Consider the following 14,971-nt stretch of genomic DNA (forward strand, 5'->3'; position numbering starts at 1 on the left):
ATATCAGGTTTGCCTGTGATAAGAGGTGGGATGGCACGCCATGGTTAGAGGGATGGGGTACTAGTGGGGGATGGGATGCTAGCAGGGGCCCTCAGCCTGTTGATCTGAGGTGTGCTGGAGACACTGCAGCACAGTCAAAGTCTTACGGGGATGAGCAGGGGGCTCTTGAGGTAATAGGAGTGTTGTGGTTTAACCCCAGCCAGCAACTATGAACCACACAGCCGCTCACTCACTCCCCCCCAGTGGGGTGGGGGAGAGAATTGGAAGGGTGAAAATCAGACAACTCCTGGGTTGAGATAAGAACAGTTTAATTATTGAAGTAAAATAAAATAGAATGATAGTAGTAGTAGTAGTAATAATAATAATATAATACAATAATAATGTACCAAGCAAGTGATATACGACACAATTGCTCACCACCCCCTGACTGATGCCCAGCCTGTTCCCGAGCAGCAATCCCTTCCCCTCCGGCCAACTCGCCCCAGTTATATACTGAGCATGACGTCATATGGTGTGGAATAGCCCTGTGGCCAATCTGGGTCAGGCCCCCTGGCTGTGCCCCCTCCCAGCTTCTTGTACGCCATGCAGAGCATGGGAAGCTGAAAAGCCCTTGACTGGTGTAAGCACTACTTAGCAACAACTAAAACATCAGTGTGTTATCAACATTATTCTCATCCTAAATCCAAAACACAGCACTATACCAGCTACTAGGCAGAAAATTAACTCTATCCCAGCTGAAACCAGGACAGTATCCACCCCTTATTCCATACCATATACGTCATGCCCAGGTCTTTCAAATACATTCCAATTAATCACTACCACTTTTCCAGTCTTTTGATATATTTTATATATATGTATATATACACACACACATATAGATACAATTTCCCTAGTCTATAGGCTATCCCTCTAAAATGTTTGTTGAGTTCATTTAGTTCATGACTTTAGGCTCCATCTGTCATAACAGTCTTTCAGGGCAGGAGAGATGGTGTGTGGTGTTGGATTGTAGCATGCTGAAGCCAGTTCTGGTTCCATCACCACTGCACTTTTTCAGTTTCCTCAAATTTTGTTCTTCATTAATTTGGGTGATTCTTACTGTATACCGTTGATATGGCACATAGTGATCATTGAAGTGATGACATCTAGTATTATATAGCAACTAACATTATACAATTCAGTTCATTGGCTATTTTCACCCAAAATCAAATCTCCTTGAGGTACACATCGGACTTCCCCATCCTCCCGCATCACCCACCAAGTGCAGCCAGGTCCTTGAGCAAAAGCAATCCCACGAATGGGTTTACCTCTGCCTGAAGCAGGAGTAACCCAGACTGTCTTCCCCGTCATATTTTTTAGGTGCACTACAGGGACTTTATCCCCCTCTGCAGTACGTAAAAGTCTTGACTGGGCAGGGCCAGCTCGATTGGCAGATCCCCTAGTGTTGACTAACCAGGTGGCCTTTGCTAAATGTGTATCCCAGTGTTTGAATGTCCCAGCACCCATTGCTCTCAGTGTAGTCTTTAACAGTCCATTGTATCGTTCGATTTTCCCGGAGGCTGGTGCATGATAGGGGATGTGATATACCCACTCAATGCCATGCTCTTTGGCCCAGGTGTCTACGAGGTTGCTTCGGAAATGAGTCCCGTTGTCTGACCCAATTCTTTCTGGGGTGCCATATCGCCACAGGACTTGCTTTTCAAGACCCAGGATAGTGTTCCGGGCAGTGGCATGGGGCACGGGATATGTTTCCAGCCATCCGGTGGTTGCTTCCACCATTGTAAGCACATGGCGCTTGCCTTGGTGGGTTTGTGGGAGTGTGATATAATCAATCTGCCAGGCCTCCCCATATTTATATTTCAGCCATTGTCCTCCATACCAGAGAGGCTTGAACCGCTTGGCTTGCTTGATTGCAGCACGTTACGCATTCATGGATAACCTGTGCAATAGTATCCATGGTCAGATCAACCCCTCGATCACGAGCCCATCTATATGTTGCATCTCTTCCTTGATGGCCTGAGGTGTCATGGGAACACCAAGACATAAATAATTCACCCTTATGTTGCCAGTTCAGGTCCACCTGAGCCGCTTCAATCTTAGCAGCCTGATCCACCTGCTGGTTGTTGTGATGTTCTTCACTGGCCCGACTCTTGGGTACGTGAGCATCTACATGACATATTTTTACAACCAGGTTCTCTACCCGGGCAGCAATATCTTGCCACAATGTGGCAGCCCAGATGGGTTTGCCTCTGCGCTGCCAGTTGCTCTGCTTCCATTGCTGTAACCAGCCCCACAGGGCATTTGCCACCATCCATGAGTCGGTATACAGATAGAGCATTGGCCACTTTTCTCGTTCGGCCATATCTAAAGCCAGCTGGATGGCTTTCACCTCTGCAAACTGACTCGATTCCCCTTCTCCTTCAGCAGTTTCTGCAACTTGTCGTACAGGACCCCATACAGCAACTTTCCACCTCCGATGTTTCCCCACAAGGCGACAGGACCCATCAGTGAACAAGGCATATTGCTTCTCATTTTCTGATAGTTTATTATATGGTGGGGCCTCCTCAGCACGCGTCACCTCCTCCTCTGGTGATATTCCGAAATCTTTGCCTTCTGGCCAGTCCATGATCACTTCCAAGATTCCTGGGCGACTGGGGTTTCCTATTCGAGCCCGTTGTGTGATCAATGCGACCCACTTACTCCATGTAGCATCAGTTGCATGATGTGTACAGGGGACCCTCCCTTTGAACATCCAGCCCAACACCGGCAGTCGGGGTGCCAGGAGGAGCTGTGCTTCAGTACAAACCACTTCCGAAGCGGCTCGAACCCCTTCATATGCTGCTAATATCTCTTTTTCAGTTGGAGTATAGCCAGCCTCGAATCCTCTGTATCCCCGACTCCAAAACCCTAGGGGTTGACCTCGAATCTCCCCTGGTGCTTTCTGCCAGAGGCTCCAGCTAGGGCCATTCTCCCCGGCTGCAGTGTAGAGCACATCTTTTACATCTTGTCCTGCCCGGACTGGCCCAAGGGCTACTGCATGGACTATCTCCTGTTTAATTTGTTCAAAGGCCTGTCGTTGCTCAGGGCCCCATTTGAAATCATTCTTCTTCCGGGTCACTTGATAGAGAGGGCTTACGATCAGACTGTAACTTGGAATATGCATTCTCCAAAAACCCACAACGCCCAAGAAAGCCTGTGTTTCCTTTTTGCTGGTTGGTGGAGACATGGCTGTTATTTTGTTGATCACATCCATTGGGATCTGACGACGTCCATCTTGCCATTTTATTCCTAAAAAATGGATCTCCTGTGCAGGTCCCTTGACCTTACTTGGTTTTATGGCAAAGCCAGCCTCCAGAAGGATTTGGACTATTTTCTTCCCTTTCTCAAAAACTTCTGCTGCTGTGTTGCCCCACACGATGATGTCATCAATGTATTGCAGGTGTTCTGGAGCCCCACCCTGTTCCAATGTAGTCTGGATCAGTCCATAGCAAATGGTGGGGCTGTGTTTCCACCCCTGGGGCAGTCGATTCCAGGTGTACTGGATGCCCCTCCAAGTGAAAGCAAACTGTGGCCTGCACTCTGCCGCCAAAGGGATTGAGAAAAATGCATTATCAGTATCAGTGGTGGCATACCACTTGGCTGCCTTTGACTCCAGTTCATATTGAAGTTCTAGCATGTCTGGCACAGCAGCACCCAGTGGTGGCATGACTTTGTTCAGGCCCCGATAGTCTACTGTTAGTCTCCACTCTCCATTAGACTTTCGCACTGGCCATATGGGACTGTTAAAGGGTGAGCGAGTCTTGCTGATCACTCCTTGGCTCTCCAGTTGACGAATCAGCTTATGGATGGGAATCAGGGAGTCTCTGTTGGTGCGATATTGCCGCCGGTGCACTGTTGTGGTAGCGATTGGCACCTGTTGTTCTTTGACCCTCAGCAACCCCACAACAGAAGGGTCCTTCAAGAGACCGGGCAGGGTAGACAACTGTTTAATTTCCTCCGTCTCCAAGGCAGCTATGCCAAAAGCCCTCCGGTACCCTTTTGGGTCCTTGAAATACCCTCTCCTGAGGTAGTCTATGCCAAGGATGCACGGAGCCTCTGGGCCAGTCACAATGGGGTGCTTCTGCCACTCCTTCCCGGTTAAGCTCACATCACCCTCCAATACAGTTAGATGTTGGGATCCCCCTGTCACTCCAGAAATACAGATGGGTTCTGCCCCTTCATAGCTTGATGGCATTAGGGTACACTGTGCACCAGTGTCTACTAAAGCCTTATACTCCTGTGGGGCTGATGTGCCAGGCCATCGAATCCACACAGTCCAGTACACCCGGTTGTCCCTTTCCTCCACCTGGCTGGAGGCAGGGCCCCTCTAGTCCCAGTCATAGCATTCGTTACTCCCTTCTTGTAAATGCGAATCAAAAATCCCTTTATTAGGATCGGAAGCAAAATCAGCCCTTCTACCCTGTCTGGGGAACTGCTCACTGGAAACTGGAACAACAATTATCCTGGGAGAACCACCTTTTGTAATTGTTTTTCTTTGCAACTCATGTACTCGTGCCTCTAGGGTCGAGGTAGATTTTCCATCCCACTTCCTCATGTCCTCTCCATGGTCACGCAGATAAAACCACAGGGTGGCCCGTGGTGTGTATCCACTATATCTTCTCTCTTGAAGAGAGGGATGCTTACTCCTGATGGCTGAGATACTGGTCCGTATAGGTGAGCAGTAGGACATGTCCTCTTTGAATCGCTGGAACTCCCGGGATAATTTCTCAGCTAGCACATCAGGCAGTTTCTCCACAGCCGCGACGCAGGCCCGTAGGGAGGCAGAGAGACTTTCTTCGTAGTGTCAGAGTTGGCCAGCCATTTCATCCACCGTTGGTCCCTCTTCATCTTTCCAGGTCATTGTTGCCAAAGAGTTTGCATATGATGACGGTGCGCTCCGCACGAACTTCCGCCACATGGGTCGTGTGCACTGGACTTCATCTGGATCTTTGGATAACTGCTCACTGTTCAAGTCACTATGCATCACCTCCAGCACGGCCAATTCCCTCAGGTACTGGATACCTCTCTCCATGGTGGTCCACTTGCCTGGCTGACATAAAAAATCTTCCTTGAAAGGATACCTTTCCTTCACAGCTGCCAGAAGTCGCCTCCAGAGGCTGAGGACTTTTGCCCCTTTTCCAATCGCTTTGTCAATGCCCCCTTCCCTAGAAATGGATCCCAGCTCCTTGGCTTCCTTACTCTCTAATTCCAGGCTACTAGCCCCATTATCCCAGCATCGGAGCAGCCAAGTGATGATGTGCTCGCCTGGATGACGACTAAAATCTTTTCGCATATCTCGCAGCTCACTCAGGGACAGAGATTGGGTTGTTACCATCTCATTTGTGGGTTCTGCCTCTTCCTCCTCCTGTTCTTGTGATGGCCCTGGTTCATCATCAGCCCTTACTAAACGAGTTGATTTTCTTGTGTATTTTTTCTTCTGTATAGGGGCAACTGATACTGGCACGGGTTGGTTCTCTGGTGTAGCCACAGCACCTGTTACAGGGGCTGGCGTATCGGCAGCGCTCGTCACAGGGGCTGGCGTAGCCGTAGTGTCTGTTGCCGGGGCTGGCATAGCTGCAACGCCAGTCGTTTTGTTATCAGATCCAGAGACCTTCTCTTCCCCTTGAGGGTTCTGAATAGTGTTTAATACGGCTCGGTAGGCATGGGCCAGGCCCCAGCACATTGCAGTGATTTGTGTCTCCCTAGAATTGTCAGGATGACAGCATACTTTTTCCAAATGTTCTACTAATTTTTCAGGATTCTGCACTTGTTCAGGGGTGAAACTCCAAAACACTGGAGGGGCCCACCGTCCTAGGCATTTGCCCATACTCTCCCACACACCCTGCCACTCATAACTATCCAGCCTTGGAGCAGATCTCTGGATGATATTCTTAAACTGCTTATTAACCTTAGACAAAACTGAAACAATATTCCCAAGAACTACCAATAGATGTATCTTAACTACCCAAGGATGTTCAAGATACAAAAAAGTTGTTGTAATGAAGGAGGATACATTATAGAAGGCGGCAGTGAAGGTGCTATTCTGTATTTCCTCCATAAAAAGCCTCTCAGAGGAAGAGGTATTATTGCTAATTGTCTCCAGGAGGTGGTACCCGAAGTACAGTAATGGCTTCACTACAGAACCCAAATACCAGATAGCGCTCAAGGTCAGTGTTTTAATAACAAATCTCCCAGGCAAAACATCACTGATCACTGCAGAGCACAGCAAACTGCAACACCCAACACCAATCTTTAACGTGTACTGCAAAAACAAGAGCATGGTGCAGATCAGGTAGACTAATACCGAGACCAGATGAATCAATATTATGACCAGCAACTGTTAACAGATACAAATTCCTTAATACACTCTGATTAATCTGTTATTATCTCAAACCCTTCGTGCCCCACGTTGGGCGCCAAAAAGGACTGTTGTGGTTTAACCCCAGCCAGCAACTATGAACCACACAGCCGCTCACTCACTCCCCCCCAGTGGGGTGGGGGAGGGAATTGGAAGGGTGAAAATCAGACAACTCCTGGGTTGAGATAAGAACAGTTTAATTATTGAAGTAAAATAAAATAGAATGATAGTAGTAGTAGTAGTAATAATAATAATATAATACAATAATAATGTACCAAGCAAGTGATATACGACACAATTGCTCACCACCCCCTGACTGATGCCCAGCCTGTTCCCGAGCAGCAATCCCTTCCCCTCCGGCCAACTCGCCCCAGTTATATACTGAGCATGACGTCATATGGTGTGGAATAGCCCTGTGGCCAATCTGGGTCAGGCCCCCTGGCTGTGCCCCCTCCCAGCTTCTTGTACGCCATGCAGAGCATGGGAAGCTGAAAAGCCCTTGACTGGTGTAAGCACTACTTAGCAACAACTAAAACATCAGTGTGTTATCAACATTATTCTCATACTAAATCCAAAACACAGCACTATAGCAGCTACTAAGAAGAAAATTAACTCTATCCCAGCTGAAACCAGGACAAGGAGCCAACAGGGAAATATTAGAGAAATGCCTCAAGGGAACCAAGGGTTGTTCCTCTAAGAAGGTGATGCGGCCAACAGCCCAGCTGAAGTGCCTCTACACCAATGCACGCAGCATGGGCAACAAACAGGAGGAGCTGGAAGCTACTGTGCTGTTAGAAAGCTATGACCTAGTTGCCATTACTGAAATTTGGTGGGATGAATCCCATGACTGGAGTTCAGCTATCGATGGCTACAGGCTGTTCAGAAGGGACAGGCGATGTAGGAAGGGCGGAGGCATTGCCCTCTATGTCAAGAAATGGATAGAATGTGAAGAACTGTCCCTGAAGAATAGCCATGAGCAGGTTAACAGTTTATGGGTAAGAATTAGAGACCGAGGCAACAAAGGGAACCTTGTGGTTGGTGTCTACTACAGGCTGCCTGATCAAGGGGAGCCTATTGATGAAGCTTTTTTTCTCCAACTACAGGAAGCTTCACGCTCACAGGCTCTTGTCCTGCTGGGGGATTTCAACCACCCCAACATCTGCTGGGAAAGTAACACGGCAGGTGGTAGGCAATCTAGGATACACCTGGAGTGCATGGAGGACAACTTCCTAAGTTCCTAAGTGGTAATAGATAGCCCTACCAGAGGGAACGCAGTACTGGACCTGGTGGTCACCAATGTCAGTGAGCTCAAGGACATTTCACGCACTGGTCGAGTTCACAGTCCAGAGAGATAAGGGTCAGGTGAAGAGTATAGTCAGGACCCTGAATTTTAGGAAAGCAAACTTCCAGCTCTTCAAGGAGTTAATCAACAGGACCCCCTGGGAAAGTGCCCTCAGGGACAAGGGAGGAGAACAGAGCTGGCAGGTCTTCAAGGATGCTTTCCATAGAGCACAAGAGCTCTCGATTCCCAGGTGTAGGAAACCAAGCAGGGAAGGGAGAGACTGACGTGGCTGAGCCATGACCTGGGGGTCAAACTAAAGGGCAAGAAGAGAATGCACAGGCAGTGGAAGAAGGGACAGGTATCCTGGGAAGAGTACAGGGACACTGCCCGGTTGTGTAAGGATGGGATCAGGAAGGCCAAGGCTCGGCTGGAGCTGAACCTGGTGAGGGATGCAAAGAATAATAAGAAGGGCTTCTACAGGTACGTCAACCAGAAAAGGAAGGTTAAAGAAAGCATACCCCCTCTGATGAGCAAAAGTGGCAAGCTGGTAATAACAGACGAGGAGAAGGCTGAGGTACTCAACAATTTCTTTGCCTCAGTCTTCACTGGCAACCTCCCTCCTCACACCTCCCAAGTCAATGGGCCATTTGACGGGGATCAGGGGAGCAGAGGTCCTCCCACTGTAAGTGAAGATCAGGTTCACGACCACCTGAGGAACCTGAATGTGCATAAGTTTATGGGTCCTGATGAGATGCATCCCAGAGTCCTGAGGGAATTGGCTGATGTAGTTGCCAAGCCACTCTCCATGATATTTGAAAAGTCATGGCAGTCAGGTGAAGTCCCTGGGGACTGGAAAAAGGGAAATATTGCAGCCATTTTTAAAAAGGGTAGAAAGGAGGACCCTGGGAACTACCGACCTGTCAGCCTCACCTCTGTGCCTGGGAAGATCATGGAACAGATCCTCCTAGAAGCTATGCTAAGGCACATGGAGGACAGGGAGGTGGTCTGAGACAGCCAGCACGGCTTCACCAAGGGCAAGTCCTGCCTGACCAACCTAGTGGCCTTCTATGATGGAGTGACTGCATCAGTGGACGAGGGAAGAGCTATGGATGTCATCTATCTGGACTTCTGTAAGGCCTTTGACATGGTCCCCCACAATATCCTTCTCTCTAAATTGGAAGGATATGGATTTGATGGGCGGACTGTTCGGTGGATAGCTAATTGGCTGGATGGTCGCATCCAGAGGGTAGTGGTCAATGGCTCGATGTCCAGATGAAGATCAGTGACGAGTGGTGTCCCTCAGGGGTCCGTACTGGGGCCAGTGCTGTTCAATATCTTCATCGATGACATAGACAGCAGGATCGAGTGCACCCTCGGCAAGTTTGCAGATGACACCAAGCTGAGTGGTGCAGTTGACATGCCTGAGGGATGGGATGCCATCCAGAGGGACCTGGACAAGCTGGAGAAGTGGGCCTGTGTGAACTTCATGAGGTTCAACAAGGCCAAGTGCAAGGTCCTGGACCTGGGTTGGGGCAATCCCCGGTATCAGTACAGGCTGGGGGATGAAGGGATTGAGAGCAGCCCTGAGGAGAAGGACTTGGGGTACTGGTGGATGAAAAGCTGGACATGAGCCGGCAATGTGCTCTTGCAGCCCAGAAAGCCAACTGTATCCTGGGCTGCATCAAAAGAAGCGTGGCCAGCAGGTCGAGGGAAGTAATTCCGCCCCTCTACTCTGCTCTGGTGAGACCCCACCTGGAGTAATGTGTCCAGCTCTGGGGTCCTCAGCACAAGAAGGACATGGAGCAGGTCCAGAGGAGGCTACAAAAATGATCAGAGGGATGGAACACCTCTGCTATGAGGAAAGGCTGAGAGAGCTGGTGTTGTTCAGCCTGGAGAAGAGAAGGCAGCGGGGAGACCTTATTGCAGCCTTTCATTACTTAAAGGGGGCCTAAAAGAAAGATGGGGATAGTCTTTTTAGCAAGGCCTGCTGCGACAGGACAAGGGGTAATGGTTTTAAACTAAGGGAGGGTAGATTTAGACTAAATACAAGGAAAACATTTTTTACGATGAGAGTGGTGAAATGAAGGGAATGAGACACGGACTCCGCATATGAGTTCAGGCGAAGACAAGCGAAGACCCTTTATTTTTACAATCTATCCCTTTTATAATATGATCTACTGTTCACGAGCAAGCAAAACTTATTTCATTGGTTACTGTCTTATGTTCACGCGTCTCTTCCGCGCTGCTTATTGGTTCTTCAAGTTGGTGCACGCGACTTTTCTCTTTCAGAAACGTATCTAATCACATCCTTATTTTGCTGCCTCTAAGTTTTCGCAAACTTTTTTGTAACAAGCCTCAAGGGCACAGCTGCATCTCGTCAAAGTCAAACACAGCCTCATTTATTCCCACAATTCCCCCTTTTTGTTTTTCTACCACAAAAGCTCATTTACTTATTATAGTAATTAAAAAAAAAAAAGATCACAAATCCAGAACACCACTTACAGACGGGACAAAGAGATACTCCTGGTCTCCAACGATGGACACAAACTGCTCTCACGTTCGCATGGGGGTCATTCCCCATCAGTCTTCTCAGAGTTCATTGTCTTCTGCTGCTCGTTCCTGTTATCCGATGCAAGAGCCGGTCTTACGCACCTTACAGGTACCCACTTAGGTCCTACATTTGTTGAGACACAAGGATACCCTCGACCCCAAGTTAGTAGCCGATATGGCCCTTCCCAACACCCAGTATTTAAATTTTTCATCGTTACCATCGCCTTCTCCTTTGATATATGTGCCATTCCCGACTCCATAGCTTTAAAATGTTTGACTATGGGTGTGACATCTTCATGTTGAAAAGGCAGCGATAAATGGTTTAGTACATATATAGCTTTTCCTAATCTGTTTTGGGGAGATTCCTGAGCTTCCCCCTCTTTTTGTTTTTGCAATAGAGTTTTTAAGGTTCTGTGTGCACGTTCTATAATAGCTTGCCCTGTGGGGGAATGGGGTATCCCTGTCTTATGAGTGATACCCCACGTGTGGAAAAATTTTTGTGTCGCATGGCTGACATATGCCAGGCCATTATTTGTTTTTATTTCTTTTGGAATACCAAGTGCTGCAAAGGCAGCTCAGAAGTGGCTTTGTACGTGCCGGCTAGTTTCACCTGTCATTGCAGTGGCCCAGATTGCATGGGAGTAGGTATCTAGGGAAACATGAACATATCTCTTCCGACCAAAGTCACGAGTCACATCAGTTTGCCAGAGCTGAAGGGAGGAGAGTCCCCTAGGGTTTGTCGCAAACAATGGGTGGGATGGTTGTTGTTGACAGTCTGGACATGTTTGCACAACGAGTTTTGCATCCCCCATAGAGATTGCAAATTGTTTCACAAGAGCTTTGGCAGGTTGGTGGAAAAATTGATGCGATAATTGAGCTTGAGAAAGTGTGTTTGGTACTGGGGTATGTAATGCAATGTTCGTTAGGTAATCGGCTCGTGCATTTCCTTCTGTAAAGAACCCGGGTAAGTTTGTATGGCTTCTAATGTGGATTACACAATAGGGATGTTTTTGTTGTTCTATTAAGAATAATAGCTCCTTAAACTTCAAAAACAAGGCTTCTTTCAGTATATGTTTTAGTTGTGCCCTTTCAATGCGTTGCACAATTCCTACAGCATATAGTGAGTCTGATACAATATTTAGTGGAGTTAGAGGCCATTCTCTAAAAGCCATGGTAATGGCGTGCAACTCGACTAATTGAGGTGAACCCTCAATTTGTTCTATTTTGTGTTGCCGTTGACCTTCTTTTTGCCATGTGATGACTGTTTTTCCTGTTTTCCCTGAGCCATCGGTGAACACCGTTTGACCCTTAACCGGTTGCCACTGGTATAGTGGCGCCTCTTCAATTTTCACATTATTGTAAAAGGTGAACATTTTATGACGGAGGTGATGAGTATCAATTCTTCCACTAAACCCTGCTAAGGCCATTTGAAGTTCTAGACTATTTTGTAAGCACCAATCTAAGTAGTCCTTTACGACAGGAAGGACAATGAGATGAGGCTCTTCTCCAGCCATTTCTACAATTCGTTCTCTGCCCTTTTTTATCAAGGCGGCGAACATTTCGATACGAGTAGCCAGGGTTTTCGCAGGTTGATGTGGCAAAAACACCCATTCCAACATTACGAGAGGGTCTATTCCTTTGTTCTCCCATTGTCCGATGATTGCTAGAGGCGGTTGTTTTTGGTTGCAGATATATAATTGTATGGGTAAATTTTCAAGTCGTCGGTGACATTGTTGCAGTGAGAGTTTTTCATTTATGATTCTCAGTGCATTTTTTTGCTTCGGTCGTCCATTGGCGTGGTGCGTTAATATCGGTATCTCCTTTAAGTAGCTCAAATAAGGGTGTTAATGTGTAGTTATCGATACCACACTGCGCTCTAATCCAATTTATGTTTCCCAATAGTTTTTGTACATCATTCAAGGTTTTTATGTCTGCTGAAATGATCACATTTTGAGGTTGGATACTTTGTTGTAAGATTTTCCACCCAAGATATTTCCATGGTGCTTCCATTTGAATTTTTTCTGGTGCGATTTGCAGTCCTTTGCTTTGCAATGCATATTTTAAAACAGGTAGTGCTTCATGCACCATGGTGTTCATGGGGCCTGCTAGTAAAATGTCGTCCATATAGTGATAGATATACATTTCCAGGAATTTTAGTCGTACAGGACGTATGGCTTTAGCCACATATGTTTGACAGATTGTTGGAGAATTCTTCATTCCTTGAGGCAGGACAGTCCGGTGGTATCTATCCATTGGCTCGCCTCGGTTAATTTTTGGTACCGAAAACGCAAAACGCGGTGCATCCGTAGGATGTAGTGGGATAGTAAAGAAGCAGTCTTTTAAGTCTACTATGATTATGTCCCAATTTCAGGGTATCATTGTTGGCGAGGGCAAGCCGGGTTGGAGCGCTCCCATTTCTTCCATAGCTTCGTTTATTTGTCTCAAGTCATGTAGCAGTCACCATTTTCCACTCTTCTTTTTTATAACAAATACAGGAGAATTCCAGGGGCTGGTTGTAGGAGTGATATGTCCTTGTTGAAGTTGTTCTTTGACCAGTTCTTGAAGGGCAGCGACCTTTTCTTTGGGGAGCGGCCATTGATCTATCCAAATGGGTGTTTCTTTTTTCCAAATAAGTTTCATTGTCGGTCGCTCATCAACGGCCGCTACTGAAAATTTTCAGGGCAATTTAAGGTGAAGCCGCATTGGGACATTACGTCTCACCCCAACAGGCTCATGGGCAAATTTGTCACATATGGCTGTACAGTAAATGTAGACCCTTCTTGGGTATTGATATTGAGCAGGTGGGTGCTTTGAAAGGTTCGAGAAAGGCCGCCGACTCCAATCAAGCCCTCTGTGGGGGTGGCTAACGGCCAACTACGTGGCCAGTCCTTAAGAGCTAAGACAGTAACATCGGCTCCAGTATCCATTAAGACTGATAGCTGGGTACAAGAAGGAGTTGCGCGTGGGTTGTGTAATGTAACTGTAAGTGTCGGTCTTGTAGTGGCGATGTCTGTGGCCCAAAAAATCGCAGGAGGCCCTGTTGATCCGAATCCCGCATTGTGCCGTGTGCGATTTTCAGCTCGCGAAACTGTAGCTTTAAACAGGATTAGTTGAGCGATTCTGGTTCCCTTAGGTATAAATACTGGGGGAGAAGGAGTCCAAACCATTGCTTGAATTTGCCCCTCATAATTGGCATCAATTACTCCAGGCAAAACAAAACAGCCTCTTAAGGTGGTGCTTGATCTACCTAATAGTAGTGCACTATATCCTTGTCCAATGGGTCCTTTCACGTTTAGCGGGGTTTTTTGCACATGGGATCCCCAAAGGGTAAGATCTGCTATTGTGGCGACATCCAGTCCGGCACTCCCTCTGGTCTGGGCGGCGAGGGTGCCCATGGGGACGATGTCTGTGAAGTTGCCATCACTGTTGCAAAAACCGGCCTCTCGGCCAGCATTGCCCTTGGCCGGAAACCTGGCGTTGGCTGTCCTTTCGGTCCGGGAGGTGGTGGAGCTTGTGTCATCACGCGGCTCCGCCCCGTGCTCCGCCTCCCGTTTCCCTGCCGTGCTGGCAGGGGTTGTCCTTCCGCATTATATTTCGAGTGGCACTGGTTAGCCCAGTGCCACCCTTTTCCACATCGTGGACATAGGGTAGGAGGATTGGGAGCGGCACTTCGGCCGGCCCGCTGTGGGCAATCAGCAGCTAGGTGTCCGGTGGCATGACACCGATAGCATCGCCATTCCCCGTCGGCACCCTTCCCAATGTTGAGGGCTGCAGCAAACGCTCCTGCCAACGCGGCAGTATGATGTTCAATAGATCCGACTCGATTACAAGCCTCTATCATCTGCACCAGTGTGGCGTTTACAGGTAGCTCCTGCAGTAATTTTTTACAATCTGTATTTGCATTTTCCACTGCTAGCTTTAGTATTAGGGCTTCTTTTGCCTCACGATTTTCGATTTGTTTATCCAATGCATCTCTTAACCTATCAATGAATTGCATATATGGTTCTTGGGTCCCCTGCCGAATACTAGTAAACGATTGCTCTGGCTTTCCCACTTCGGGCAGCCGCAACATCGCCTGAAGAGCTAACACCGCGGATTGTCAAAGGATATTTGGGTCTAATCTAGCCTGCAACCGGGGATCCAGCAAAGGGTCAGTACCCATCAGCTGGGGTATCCCTGCTCCGGCAAGGGGATCTCCATCCTGTCGCGCTAGATTGTTCAGGGCGGCTACCTCATAGTGTTCCCTCCATTTTTGCTCCCAGAGTAATCGCTGGGTCGGTGTTAAGATCATTGCAGCCACTTGTCGTGAGTCAAATGGGGTTAATAACTGTCCCATCATAACATTTTCCAACAGTGATTGAGAAAACGGCGCATTTAAACCGTACACAGTGACGGTTTTCCTTAATTCCTTAATCAGATCCCATTGAAAGGGGTCGAAGGCTCGCTCAGGCTGTGGTACAGCCTGCGGCGCGGGCAGCTGCATCGGACACGGAGGACAGGATGGAGTGGGTTTCATTGGAATGGAACTTGGGGGAGGCGGTCTGAGTCCTGTTCCCTTGTTTGTTTCACCCAAGTTCTCATTCTTTTCATTTTCCCCCAAGTCTATAAGAGCTTCCTTGTCTTGGGGCTTGCTTTCACTCAGTTCATCATTCCCTATCTGTGCCGCTTGAGCGACTGCGTTTTGTACCTTTTTTTCAGCTTGCCATGAGCGCAAGGTCTCAGTCACTAATCACCAAGTGGTCATG

General features: G+C 47.9%; 1 protein-coding gene across 7 annotated transcripts in view; it reads right to left on the bottom strand.

The window, feature by feature from the left end:
- Nucleotides 1-287: 287 nt before the first annotated feature.
- LOC148055196 (uncharacterized) overlaps nt 288-14,971 on the bottom strand; it is a 37,315-nt gene continuing 22,631 nt past the window's right edge. For 2 of the 7 annotated variants that reach the window (XM_087762615.1, XM_087762613.1), the window contains 2 exons: nt 10,179-10,295; nt 288-5,086 (listed from right to left, as the gene is read on the bottom strand). In XM_087762615.1, the coding sequence (XP_087618741.1) occupies nt 1,850-4,231 (2,382 nt within the window). In that variant the 5' untranslated portion in view covers nt 4,232-5,086; nt 10,179-10,295 and the 3' untranslated portion in view covers nt 288-1,849. Of the gene's footprint in view, nt 10,296-14,971 lie in introns of all 7 variants that reach the window. The other 5 variants (XM_087762611.1, XM_087762610.1, XM_087762616.1 and 2 more) reach the window with 5 other exon arrangements.

This window comes from Nipponia nippon, unplaced genomic scaffold, assembly GCF_047370975.1.
Source record: "Nipponia nippon isolate SJK-2023a ecotype South Korea unplaced genomic scaffold, ASM4737097v1 scaffold_26, whole genome shotgun sequence".
Classification (NCBI taxonomy): domain Eukaryota; kingdom Metazoa; phylum Chordata; class Aves; order Pelecaniformes; family Threskiornithidae; genus Nipponia; species Nipponia nippon.